The sequence below is a fragment of the Sander lucioperca genome, chromosome 5 (genome assembly GCF_008315115.2).
Source record: "Sander lucioperca isolate FBNREF2018 chromosome 5, SLUC_FBN_1.2, whole genome shotgun sequence".
Classification (NCBI taxonomy): Eukaryota; Metazoa; Chordata; class Actinopteri; order Perciformes; family Percidae; genus Sander; species Sander lucioperca.
In genome coordinates this window covers 23,800,459-23,814,760 of record NC_050177.1, presented here as the reverse complement: position 1 = coordinate 23,814,760, position 14,302 = coordinate 23,800,459, and the positions used below count along the sequence as shown (strand labels likewise).

Genomic DNA, 14,302 nt, shown 5'->3' with positions numbered 1-14,302 from the left:
TCTATGCACTTATTTCTACCTTTTTCTGAGTCAGCACACATGTAGCCTAGCATCATTTACTCCTCCCTCCTCTTTTGCGTCTCTTGTTGAGGAAGTAACCTCCTTACATGTGCACATGACAATTATTCACCTCAATGATACATTAATTCATTTTAATGAATTAATAAACCCCTGGACTGTAATATTTCAGATGTGTTTGAGCAAGATTTCTGATTCATGTTCAAAACTTTGTGTACATTCAAAATAGATCTCATCCCATCTGTGTTCTCTGAGGTTTGGAGGAGTCGTGATATTTTGAGAAAAATAAAGTTATAATAGGCTATTACAAGAATAAAGTCACAATTTTTCAGAAAATAATCCACCTGCACCATAGTCTACTGTGCATTACGTGATATCTCTGCTGATACGGTAGATCTCAGACCTCCTGACATACACAGAGCCCCGTTTGGGTCTCTGGTCTCTGAATGAGACAAAGTTTAGGGAAGTGGCTGAACGCTGCTCTACATCGGAGGTTGAAACCCGAAACTACAGAAATACACGAATTCAGTATGTCGACAGCAGAGCGCGTCCTTTATAAACCTGAAGCTGCACAGCTTTTTACAGCGAGAGTGGACACTAAGCAACGTCCGGTTTTATTTATTTGTCAGTTAACTTTTCAAAATACATTCGGGGTTAAGCTCAAATCATTCGGGGCTGAAGCCCCGGCAAAATCAGCTGACGCCGCATCTGTCAGTGGAAACAATGAGGCCGTGCTTTTGATGCACAGAGGTGTTCGATGCGGGGCTGCAGAGAGAAATAAACGCAAGTCGTCCTCCACCTGCAGCCTTGATCTGTATTTGTTTTAAGTAGGTGGAGGTAAAGGGGATTAGGACTTTCATAGCTTTAGTGGAGATCTGGGGGAACTCGCTCTCCACAGACAACCAGAAACGCGTGATCGGCATTTCTCCCGGTCTCTGTCACACCACAGCAGAGGAGCAGCCTGGGACCCCGACCAGGTGAAACCTAACCTTAACTCAGGATCATATTTCCTACGTTTGTTGCTGGGTCCTGTCTCCTATCTTAATGCGGACTTCTGTTGACTTGGGACAAGCAAACAATGCATTTTAAAGCTAATACACACACGCACAATTACCGATATCAATAGAGCTGCATACAGTTATTTCTTCTTCGCGTGTCACGCCTTCCCTGTGGCTCTTTGGCGCCCCCAGGGGAGGCGCTCCTCACCTATTGAGAACCGCTGGACTAGGCAAAACAACAAGATCACAGGTATCAATATGGCAGCAGGTGAACGGCTGGCCCTGTTCGCAGATGACGTGCTTGTTAGCCTTTCAAACCCAAAGGAATCTCTGCCAGCGTTGATGTCTATTTTAGATGAGTATGGGTCATACTCAGGTTCTTAGTTTCCATTTTGATCCCCCTCAATGTCTTCGCTCCAGGTACCGTCTAGACTGGGACAAAAATTCTATAAAATATTTAGGAATTATCCTACCTTTAGACATATCAAAACTAGAAGAAATTAAAAGAAATTATAACAGATATCAATAGATGGAACTTGATTCCTTATCTCAATATCAGTTCTCGTATAGATTCGGTTAAAATGAACATTCTACCAAGACTTTTATATTTATTTCACTCGATACCAATAGAGAAACCAGAACCTTATTTTAGAGAGTGGGATAAAATTCTTTCCAGATTTATATGGGCATGGAAGAGACCAAGAATAAAATATAAAACTCTACAACTACCAAAAGAGAAAGGGGGACTATTCCTCTGTTTGAGAAATTATTATAGAGCAGCTCAAATTCGGCCATTAGTGGGATGGTGTACTCCAAATTACAGATCGAAATGGAAAGAAATAGAAATGACAATGGGAAAGGAAATACCAGTTAATAGTTTGATTGGAGATCCTTCATTAACTAATCACCTCTTGGACCCCAACAACCCATGGATAATTGGCACTTTGACAGCATGGAGTGAAATACTTAAAAAGTATCAATATAAGAGAGAAACTGAAAGGTTTAAATGGTTTGCATATGATCCAGATTTTGTACCGAATAACTATGACACAAGGTTCAAAACCTGGACAGAAAATGGACTTACAGCATATTGCACACTCTTAGATCAGGGTAAAGTTCTGAGTTTCTAAAAGAAAAATTTGGACTGCAGAACCAGGATCACTTTAGATATTTGCAAATCAGGGATTTTACGAGCAAGAAATTCCCAAGGAAGGTTGCCTCAGGGAGGGATGAAATTCTTAACATTTTTCTAACTGAGATAAGATCCATATCAATGCAATCAAACCAGCTATTAGGCTAACTGAAATAAAACCATGCCAGTCTCTAGGTATGGTGAAGGGTATGTGATGATGTGGGGGTATGATGAAGGGTATGTGATGATGTGGGGGTATGGTGAAGGGTATGTGATGATGTGGGGGTATGGTGAAGGGTATGTGATGATGTGGGGGTATGATGAAGGGTAGGTGATGATGTGGGGGTATGGTGAAGGGTATGTGATGATGTGGGGGTATGGTGAAGGGTATGTGATGATGTGGGGACCAAAGGAACTTTATCAGGATGCATAGTATCCTGGATCCATGAAATAACTGGCCTTTAAAAATAAACATCTGCCTGCCTCTATGGGAATTTAACATAGGGGTATGTATAATTATGGCCCCTGTATTCAATTTCCAAAAGATGATTTTTTTATTCCTCTTTTTAGTCAACTTTAGCATGGGTATGAATACTTATGGAGAGAATTACATTCAAACTACGGAACCAAACTGATATTTTTGAAGAGAACTGGTGAAAATGGCTTAGCTATGTGTCAACTGTAAGATCTGACTTCATATAGATCGCAAAAATAAGGTTGAATCCTCTTAATAAGAAATGTTTTTTCCCTATTTTCGAGCAGCATCTTTATAGTTTTATGTATGATGTGGTTATGTTAACTGCTGTTTTACTTAATGCACAAATCCTCCCTTCGTCATGTCTTGAATCCTTTATCAAGAAATGTTTTTTTTCCCTATTTTCAAACAGCATCTGTATATTTTTATATATGATGTGCTTATGTTAACTGCTGTTTTATTTAATGCTCAAATCCTCCCATAGTCATGTTATGTTATGCTGTATGTTTCATGCCCAGATGACACATAAAAGAACTAATAAAAAGTAAATAAAAAAAAAGAAAGAAAGTGATCACAACACAGTGTAAGAAACAGAGCAGAAGTAGTGACAGGAACGATCTTTAATTGATGTTGGTTGCATTTAATATGAAGAGATCAACTCTCTGATAATTGTTAGGAAAGCTGTTTGTCACCAGAGAAGAGGGAACTGTCCACTACAAAACAGCAGTGTTAGTATGCATTGTGTTTCTGTAAAATGACGGCAGTAATTTTCTTCTCATAAACACGAGTCAGCTCAGACATCAAAACAACTTGTTTACTGTTCGCAACATCATTTATTAAACACATCTCTAAATAAATGAGGGTTAGATAATGTGCTACTGTTACAGCAACCAGTTCATAAGTTAGGTGCTAGTATTATAATGAAAAAGTCGACATAGTAAATTTACAGTACGGTGTATGTGATTGCATGTGTATTGCAGAAAACATCTTTAAAGTGCAAAATATGGGGAGGGGGGCCTTTTACATAAATCTCATTCTTGCCACTATTGAATATGCAGCATTAGGGGATGCTACACAGGTTGCCAGTAAAGTTAACAGTTCAGTTTTTATAACAAAACAACATGTAATGGTAATGTAATAGTTTAGGTTTTATTTGCACGTTTTTAGATATCTGTGAGATTTTGGCCTACATCCCAGTACAATAGAAGTGAATGGACTTTCATTTGTGGTGCTTACACGATTGAAAAATGACAATTTAAAGATTTAACAGAAGTATTTCTTTTAAAAGCAATGTTCAGATTAATCCAGATAATCAACAGCGGATTGCTTCCATAGGGACTATTTCTTTGGTTGAAAATTGCTCCAATTTAAAACGTCCACAGTGAGGTATGAGTGTTATCCAGGTAACCTGGGACATTGTTTTTAGATAATTCTCAATTCTGTGGACACCACAGACAAAATTTCATTGACCTCCATTGTATTTGGGTAAAGGCAGAAATGTCAGACAGATATATCAAAACCTGGCCAATTAAAACTAAAATCTGCAGGGCTAGACACCACTAGAGGTAAGTGAGGAAATATAAGACTTAATTCCCATGAGGAGAAAAGAGATATCACTTGAACCATGGATAAGTGACATAGTGATAATATGACAGAAATCTCATCCAGGCTTGTTAATCTAGCTCCTATCATGATGACAGCATCTGTGCTATTCCTAGGAACCACCGGTATGTCTGTGTTGTCATTACAGAAGCAGACGACATGAAATTTGACCCCTTTGGGACGTCGGCCCTCAGCACCCTGGCCAGCTATGACTGGTCAGACCGGGAGGAATGTCTGCCCGGTGAGGTCAGAAAGCCGCAGGGCTTCGAAAGAACTTCCCTTGCATCTTTAGTGCCAGCACAGAGGAAGGAGCTGACCTTTGGCAGCACCGAAAAAATCACAAGCAGCTCCGTAGAAAAGATCACAACCTCCTTCCCCACAGAGGATGGCTCATCTGCAGATGACAAGTTTGAAGCCTTTGCTGATTTTGGCTCCGGCGACCAGGGAGGTGTCGATGCTGAGGACGACTTTGGGGACTTTGCGAGTACGGTTTCTGAGAAGTCCGACTCGCCTGCCGCCACCACTGATGGCATCTCCGAGGGAAACCAAAGTGAGGCGTCTGATGAGTTTGGAGCCTTCCAGGCCGACAAGCCTAAGTTTGGCAAGTCTGACTTTCTCAAAGCCAGCGCTCAGACCAAAGTCAAGTCCAGTGAGGAGATGATCAAGAACGAACTGGCCACCTTTGACTTGTGTGTTCAAGGTGAGTCACAAGTTTTTACTACTTTCAGATGTTTTATAAACCAAACAATCAATCAATCAAGAAAATCATATAGCAAATTAATTGATAATGAAAACAGTCATTAATTGCAGCACTAAATCAGTTAAGAAAATGTATATATATTGAAAAATACCTCATATCACAATCTGCTAAAGGATGTCTTTAAATTGGTTTGCCCAAAGTTATTCAGTACAAATTTTGTACAGAAAAGCATAAAATCTGCACATTTGAGATGATGGAATAAGTGAATGTGTGCATTTTCCCTAACTAAGTTTCTGTAGATTAACTATTGACTTAATTAACTAATTTGTTTCGGCTCTATAAAGTGTTGTTAATGTCAAAATTGTAACCAAACGTACATGTTTTCCATTAAGACTATCGCTCTACTGGCCAACTCAAAACCCTTGGCCCTAAAATGGCGCTACAACACTCTTCTCCCACCCCTACATGTTAGGCCCATCAGATCTGTAATAAAGCTGTCAGACATTAGATGGCAGTGTTGACATGACAGCTCTGCTCTATTGGCAGTGACTGGTGAGATGAATTAGCAAAGGCCAACAAATCCATGAGCACAAATTAACCGTATCCACTGAAAGGCTGTTCGTTTTTTAACTGCTGTTTGCTGGTGTCATGTTCCAAGAATAATGTATCAGTGTTCCCTGCACTGTGATAAAAACCCATTTGCCCAATAGATTTATCTCCCAATGCTGGATTTAATTTGTGTGGGAAAGAGAGCTTTACTTTCTCTTTTTCGCCCAGTGGAACAGTAATCAGATTATGGTGGCGCTTTTGGGTTGTGGGGAGGATGACGCATGTCTCTGTGGGTGGTGGAGGAGTTGGTGGGGGGGTAGATTACTTGTGTCTGGACAACTCTGTTTCTCACACACACACACACACACACACACACACTGCCAGCCCCACTGGAATAGCCTGTGTTTGTTGTGGTATCCTGCCAGGATTTGTCCGTCTGTGAGACCTTATGAATAATTCATACCTGCATATTTGTGCCTCTGTTTTGTACGTAATTATTGTTTGTCACAAATTAAGTATTTACTCATGCTGTCCTTGTCCGGGAGGAATTAGCCTTAACAGAATGGAAGTAGAATGATTGCAAACAAACAGGTGCATATCTCAAAATGAGTCATAGCCATGTGGAAAAACAAAAAGTTTATATGTGTTTGTGGTTCTCGCTTTGCCTCAGGCTCCCACAAACGCAGTCACAGTTTGGGCGACAAGGAGATTGGGCGTTCACCCCCATCTCCAGCTCCGGAGCAGCCCTTCAGAGACCGATCCAACACCCTGAGTGAGAAGCCCGCCCTGCCTGTCATCAGGGACAAGTATAAGGACCTGACTGGGGAGGTGGAGGTGAGCAGGCCTGGCATTAACTGCACCTCATGTTAGCGCTATTATCAGCACAATACTGTGAAAAGGACTGTGAAAGGCTACAGAATACAGACATTTTCTCCTTTGCGTTGGTGTTCACTTGAGATAATTTTGTGCTCGGTTGTTGCAGGAGAGCGAGCGCTACGCATACGAGTGGCAAAGGTGTCTGGAAAGTGCCCTGGAGGTTTGTATTTGTTTGTGTCCTGTGTTTGACCTTGTCCCATAGCGAGACTTAATTGTGGGAGTGACGATGCAAATGTAGGAGAATAATTAAGATAACCAAAAGAAGCTGAAATGTTTTTCAGCGTACGTTTTCGAACACATAATTTTCTTTTCCCCTGCAAACACACCTTTATGATTTAGATTTAAAACAATTGTAAAAGCGTACTTTAAAAATCAACAAAGTCTCAGTTCATCTGAATATGTGACAGGTGCATCAGAGGAAAACATAACTAAAGTCCCGCCTTTCACTGGAATATTCACAACGTTTGACCTTATAACAAACTGAAACATCATGAATTGGTAAATATTCCAGCAGTAATAGAGACCATTATTAAGTTTACAAAGCACACCACTTATAGCCTGACAAGCCAGACCCACATCCAGATGTTGGGTCTGGGAACTCAACATTGGCAGGGCTCAATCCGAGGGGCGGGATAAACGGTTGTCTTTCAAATTCCCTCTGCACGCAATAGGATAGCGCTACAACCAACCAGAGCAACGAAGAAGGTAAGCGGAGCTAGTTGATAGATTGAACTTTTGCCGTATCCGGTCGGCAAAACTCCGAACACATCTTGAGGAATGACTTCTGTGCCGTTCTTTGTTCTTTTCTCAAAGAAAAGCTTAACTCCAAGTCTTCCAGAAGACCGCTGTTCCCAGCAGCAGCAGCAGCCATAAGCCCACCCACCGATTCTATACACGATGTGATTGGCCCGGCCAGAGTTTGGTTTTTCCAGCTCGCAAGCCAACAGACCTTCATGCTAGACCCCCTGGCTGCAAATTACATTTGCTGCCGCTAGGGTGGTCTACATTTCTAGGTTACACCACTTATGGTGATGGTGTCAATCCCAGAAAAAAGTGACTCTCAAAAACATATATATATATAATATGTATACAGTATATATGTCATAAAGCTGGCTTCTGTTTTCCCACATTAAGGTCATCACCAAAGCCAACAACATCCTGAATGGCATCAGCAGCTCTTCTGTCTGCACCGAGGTCATCCAGTCGGCTCAGGGCATGGAGTACCTGCTGGGTGAGGAATCACTAGCGACACACACTCATGCACACACGCAACCAATAAGAGTCCAGGACTAGCTGTATAGTGTGAACATGAGGATGTTACAGAACCTTGTGTGTGGCCTTACAACCTCTAAAGGACAGAGAGGACAAAGGGTGTGATGGCTTATCTCTGCCTGATCTGACAAGGTCCTGCTCCCTTGTGCTTCTCTGCTTTTAATGAGCTGCAAGTGGCAAACATGTCACAGCGAGGGACTAAACACAGTGTGCCTCCCTGAAAATGGAACAAAAGAGCAACACATCAACATCATGTTTTTGTGATTTGTGTGCTTGTGTATTTTCTCTGACAGGCGTGGTGGAAGTGTATCGTGTCACCAGGCGCGTGGAGCTGGGCATCAAGGCGACAGCCGTGTGCTCTGAGAAGCTGCAGCAGCTGCTGAAGGACATCAGCCGTGTGTGGAACAACCTCATGGGCTTCATGTCGCTTGCCAAGCTCGCTGTAAGATGCTCAAAAAATATAAATATTCCAGAGCACAGGACAGTTATACAGTAAACATACAGCAAAATATGATGAAGCTCCTTTTGCTGCCTTCTATTATCACCCAGATATGTTTAAACTCTTTAAGTGCAGGCACACAACCACACATGATAATAGAGCACTGTGGATCAATTCACAATAAAAGGGCTGCCAATAACATAATGAAATGTTAGCGAATCAATATTGTCAGTCCATTAGCTTAAAATCAATGATTCATCGATTTGGTTGCGATGTAGCCAGAGCCCTTTGGTAGGTCAGTGTTTGGATCAAAAGGGATGACAAGGACTGTATAAATTTACTCGACTGTCCTCATCCACAGGGCCAGCAGAGAAGCAATATTGTTTTTCACACTGCAGAATATAACACACACAGTATCTCAAGGAGGGAGAGAAAACAACATGGAACGAATGTTTAATTGAAGAATGCAGAAGAAGAAAGATGTTTATTCTGGTAATGATTGTTTTTACGCCACATAGCTGAAGTCACGCAGAGTCTTTATAAAAAAGTTGATGTTTACTGTAAGCAGACTTGTTCTCACTGCTGTTATTATAATAATAGCAATGACCATATTTTGCTTTGCAGCTGGAAGTAAAAGTTGTTTGTGTGTGTGTTTTCTTTTGTGGGTGTAGCCTGATGAAAGCTCCCTCGATTTCTCCTCCTGTATTCTGAGGCACGGCATCAAGAATGCCAAGGAATTGGCTTGTGGGGTGTGTCTGCTCAACGTTGATGCTCGCAGCAAGGTTTGTGGACACACACACACACACACACACACACACACACACAAACATACACACAACAACTGTTAGTGGATGTATTTTTAAAAAAAGTGTTGTGCTCAACCACACCGGAACAACTGACTACTTTGAAACATTTTGCAGAACAAAGAAGAAAGCACTATTGGACGTCTGTTTAAACGAGTATGAGACATTCAACTGTCAACCAAATCTCATTCTACTCTTTCCCACTGGGGGCCTCAGGGGGCCTATTCTTCTCTTACCGACGAGCCCAGCGGGGGGCCAAAGTGACAGGATTCTCTTCTCTCCACTCCTCTGCTCTTACAGGCAAATAACTGTTGTCTGCATACACACATACTGTAACAGATAGAAACCATTAGTCACTCTTTGAAACTTGAATCAATTGACCACTTGTTAAACCCCGCCCCTCTTAGTTACTGTTGCTATGCCTGTCAAGCTTTCTGTTTCTCACATGGTGCAAATGTGGTTTGTCATGACTCTTTTTCAAACAAGTGTAGACAAAAGCAGCTCCTCATTTCAAGCCAGTGACAAAGATGAGAGCTGTCGCTGGCAGATCAGCTATAGCTGGCTATGTTATGTATTCTTTATGTTGGCTACTAAGACTGAAACTAAATCTATATGCCCAAGGCAAAGACTCAGCATCCTCACCAGCTGATGATCCATGTAAAACTGCTTTCTTATTGTATTGCAGTTCAGATATTTAGTTTTAGAGAGTTAGTTCTAGAAGTTTGATTAAACTTTAAGAATGAAAACTACAGTGATTGTCAAACGTAACACTATCTCAGGTAACTTGAGTTGCTGGCGTGTACACTGTGTTGAAATAGTTTTAATGTTTTAATGTAACATGTAACGACACAAAATAATGTAGCTAGTTAATTATAAGCTCCTTAACTTCTGAATTAATTCCCGGTTGCAAGGTTTAGTGTAGGTAGTAAGCTAGTTAGCCGGACATGCTAATGATTGCTGCTTACTTTAGGGGAGACAAACGCGCTGTTTAATACATTCTTTACACTTTTGCTACTACCACCACTATCCAAACTATTTTAATGCTGGGTGTCCAATCCAATGCTTGACAGGCCTGACGGGCCTAGTAGTTAAAGCTGCTAAGCTCTGATTGGACAACCAGAGGAGGGGTTTAATGAGCGGTCCCAGCTGTTCTACTCAAGGATGACTAAAGAAAAGTGTATCAGGCGCCTGGGTAGCTCACCTGGTAGAGTGTCCATATACAGAGGTTTACTCCTCGATGCAGGGGCTGCAGGTTCGACTCCAACCTGCGGCCCTTTGCTGCATGTCATTCCCCCCCTCTCTCTCCCCTTTCATGTCTTCAGCTGTCCTATAAATTAAGGCCTAAAATGCCCAAAAAATTACCTGAAAAGAAAAGTGTATCAGAATAATAATGTACACTCTTGAATTAAGTGAGAGGGAAGAGTTGTCACTTTGGCACCTCAGGGTGCACTCTGGGATTGGTTCTTTAAGGTCACAAAGGTGGTCACTTTGTCTTGGAAGGGTTTCCTTTTCTATTCTGTCACCTCTATCTCAAGGTAACTGCTCACCTCGCCACTTTCATCTAACAACCATTGGTGTTTCTGATAAGTGTTCAGTTATTAACTCTGACTGGGGCGCTATGTGCAGAATTGCTGTATGTCTACCTCCTTGCCTACGGTGGCTGTGCTTTTCATCGACGTGGGCCATTAATGGTATTCTCGGACCCTGCGGTTTAGAGGGCAGGATAGAGGCTGCTCAGCCAGAAACAGATGGATGGTCCAGGCAAGATGTGGCTGACTGAGAGGCATCTAGAATACAAGCAGATGTGGCTTACACATTAGTCACAAGCAGAGTACAGCTGACAATAGACCTGCACACACAAGCAACACACTCTCTCACTCCTCTCACTCTGGTGTGCATAGAGGCAGGCTGAAATTAATGCTGTTTTATTTTGTCTCCGTGCCACTAGCATGAGATTAATAACCCATCTTTTAATTGCATTTTTGGCAGAGCCACACTGGTAAAAATGAATAAAAGCCAAGTGGAGAATAGCATCCCCTCAGAATAATGAAATGAAAGAACAGCTTTGGCTACAGCAGACTGCACTGATTGTTGCATTGTCCTTTAGTGAAGAGGTACTGATTTGTTTTTCAATCGAAGGTACTGAAGGGAGGAAATATTGATGTGGCATCAAAGAAATGTGAAAAATGCTTGACAGCAGATGAGCTTCATGGCTCCTGCTTAATTCCTGCTGCAAAATTGTATCCCATTTCTTGACAGAATATGCCTCAAAGTCATTTTGTGATATTGAGTGAGTGTCTCCCTCTCCGGTCCAGTAGAAGTATGGATAGAATAGAAGAAGCTCTGGCAGGCTCTCCTTGTGTTACAAGACCGGGGAATAGCTCCTTTAAGGAATAGCTCGGTGCTTAGTGTGTAGGCTACATGAGAGAGTGAGAGTGACGGTGAATGTGCTCAGAGCAGACAGCTGTCAGCTATCAGAGCTGAGAATACATCAGCAGTTTATTTGTTAAGTGGTAGTAAATGTACAGTGTAGGTTTCCGTTTGTCTCTGAATAAATTCTCCAGAAAGAAAGTTTCCGTGTCTCGCTTCTCAACAAAACAACAAAACAAAAAGAGCCGCGGCAGTAGGGGAGAGCAGCAGTCAGTAGGAGAGAGCAGCAGTCAGTAGGAGAGCAGCAGTCAGTAGGAGAGAGCAGCAGTCAGTAGGAGAGAGCAGCAGTCAGTAGGAGAGAGCAGCAGTCAATAGGAGAGAGCAGCAGTCAGTAGGAGAGAGCAGCAGTCAATAGGAGAGAGCAGCAGTCAGTAGGAGAGAGCAGCAGTCAGTAGGAGAGAGCAGCAGTCAATAGGAGAGAGCAGCAGTCAATAGGGGAGAGCAGCAGTCAGTAGGAGAGAGCAGCAGTCAATAGGAGAGAGCAGCAGTCAATAGGGGAGAGCAGCAGTCAGTAGGAGAGAGCAGCAGTCAGTAGAGGAGAGCAGCAGTCAGTAGAAGAGAGCAGCAGTCAGTAGGGGAGAGCAGCAGTCAGTAGGAGAGAGCAGCAGTCAGTAGGGGAGAGCAGAGCAGCAGTCAGTAGGAGAGAGCAGCAGTCAGTAGGGGAGAGCAGCAGTCAGTAGAGGAGAGCAGCAGTCAGTAGGAGAGAGCAGCAGTCAGTAGGAGAGAGCAGCAGTCAGTAGGAGAGAGCAGCAGTCAGTAGGAGAGAGCAGCAGTCAGTAGGAGAGAGCAGCAGTCAGTAGGGGAGAGCAGCAGTCAGTAGGAGAGAGCAGCAGTCAGTAGGGGAGAGCAGCAGTCAGTAGGAGAGAGCAGCAGTCAGTAGGAGAGAGCAGCAGTCAGTAGGGGAGAGCAGCAGTCAGTTGAAAAAACTCCGACACAGAGAGAGGATATGAAGGACGGGAAAGCCTGTCAACAAACTAATCAATTATAAGTATCTGGAGACGCAGCTCACGTATGTGATGACGGCAGGACGTAGTTTTGTCACGTTTAGATCTTTAGTGCGCTTGCATAATTGCAGTGTGAAACCAAAACTTACCGGATCAAATGTATACAGTGTAACAAAAACATGAACCTTGGTCCAGACCTTGGTTCGTACTTTCATGTGTGAAAACGCCCTTAGACTTCTCTTTATTGATCCTTTTGGGATGACTCTCTCAAGGAAGGGTTAGATTTCCAGCAGCAGATTTTAGCAGCTTACAAAACGCTCTTTAAATAAAGAGGTATAAAAAAATACAGTATAGAAAAAATACAGTATAAGAATAACAATACATATAATAAACTTTTAGCTAAATATTTTTTACAAAAAGTAAACAAACAGTAAACAACAATAAACTACAGATAAATAAAGATAAATGAGTGAGTAGATTATTAATTTATTGCACAGTGAATGAGTGAGTGGCTACCACCCCTTCCCTTCCTTCCTGTTCTGTTCTGTCCTCTTTACCCTATTTCCTCCTCCCCCCGAGTGAGGAGTTGTAGAGTATGATGGCATGAGGGACAAAGGAGTTCTTGAGTCTGTTGGTCCTACACTTGGGAAGGAGCAGCCTTCCACTGAACAGGCTCCTCTGGTTGATGATGACGGTGTGCAGGGGGTGGCTGGCATTGTCATTAATGTCCAGCAGTTTGTCCAGTGTCCTCCTCTCTGCCACCGTCACCAGTGAGTCCAGCTTCATGCCAACGGCAGTTTGCTGCAGATATTGAAAGGCCGCAGTCTCCTCAGGAAGTACAACCTGCTTTGTGTCTTTCTGTACAGGTGGCTAGTGTGTGTTGTCCAGTCCAGTTTATTATCCAGCCACAGCCTGAGGTATTTGTATGATTGCACAGCCTTCACCTCAGCTCCCTCTAGCAGGACTGGTTGCGGTCTTGGTCTGGACCTCCCAAAGTCAATGACCAGCTCCTTCGTCTTAGAGGTGTTGAGCTGTAGGCAGTTAGTGTGACACCAGAGAGGAAAATCCCCCACCAGACTCCAATACTCCTCCTCTCTGTCACCCCTGATAGACCCAACGATGGCTGTGTCATCGGCGTACTTCTGTATGTGACACAGCTCCGAGTTGTAACAGAAGTCCGAGGTGTACAGGGTGAAGAGAAGAGGAGCCAGCACTGTGCCCTGGGGGGCTCCAGTGCTGCTTACCACAGTGTCAGATGTAGTGTCCTTCAGCCTGACGTACTGTGGCCTGTCAGTGAGGTCATCCATCCTCTCGGAGGGATGTAAACACAGACGGTAATTACGTGACTGATCTCCCTCGGCAGATAATATGGCCACAGCTCGAGGGCCTAGCAACATGAGGCTGTCTTTACGGAGATATGTCCTGGGTTACACCAGCGGTTGTTGATACATGATGAGTCCCACACCTTTGCTTTTTCCGCTCGCTTTTGTGTCTCTGTCAGCTCTCAGAGCAGTGAATCCCAGCAGGTCCACGTTAGTATCCGGTACAAAGTGGTTTAGCCATGTCTCCGTAAAGATGAACAAGCTGCTCTCACGGTAGAGCCGCTGGTTGTTCAGCGCGGACAGCTCGTCGATCTTGTTTGGCAGCGACTTCACATTCCCCATGATTACGGATGGAATCGATGGCTTGTAGCGCCTCCGATTCTCCGCTAGCTTGGCCTTTGGCTTAGCCCCAGCCTTGCAGCCCCTGGGTCTCCTCCTCAGCTCCGCCGGGATAGGGTGCCGTATCCCGGCTCGTCCTTTTGTGCGCAGAGCCAGCAATTCCTCTCTTGAGTAAGTGAGAAAGCTGGCTCTTGGTTGCATTTAAATTTAAAATTAGAAATATCCATAGGATATATATGAAACACACAATCATCAATTTTTACACACAATAAAAAAAGTAGAAAGAAAGAGGATAAAATAGGTTAAAAGAGCTAAAATCTGGAGAGCTACTGGAGAGGCAGCCGTCTCCTACAGCGCCAGGTGATGAGTTTATCGCCCCCCTTATCCAAGAGGAGGAGAGTCA

General features: G+C 43.2%; 1 protein-coding gene across 8 annotated transcripts in view; it reads left to right on the top strand.

Moving 5' to 3' along the window:
* The window catches only part of synrg (synergin, gamma), a 64,643-nt gene that overhangs the window by 39,671 nt on the left and 10,670 nt on the right, over nucleotides 1–14,302 (top strand). For 5 of the 8 annotated variants that reach the window (XM_031297580.2, XM_031297577.2, XM_031297576.2 and 2 more), the window contains 7 exons: nucleotides 4,374–4,925; nucleotides 6,145–6,308; nucleotides 6,457–6,510; nucleotides 7,485–7,581; nucleotides 7,916–8,064; nucleotides 8,733–8,843; nucleotides 8,982–9,020. In XM_031297580.2, the coding sequence (XP_031153440.1) occupies nucleotides 4,374–4,925; nucleotides 6,145–6,308; nucleotides 6,457–6,510; nucleotides 7,485–7,581; nucleotides 7,916–8,064; nucleotides 8,733–8,843; nucleotides 8,982–9,020 (1,166 nt within the window). The remainder of the gene's footprint in view (nucleotides 1–4,373; nucleotides 4,926–6,144; nucleotides 6,309–6,456; nucleotides 6,511–7,484; nucleotides 7,582–7,915; nucleotides 8,065–8,732; nucleotides 8,844–8,981; nucleotides 9,021–14,302) is intronic. The other 3 variants (XM_031297578.2, XM_036001488.1, XM_031297582.2) reach the window with 1 other exon arrangement.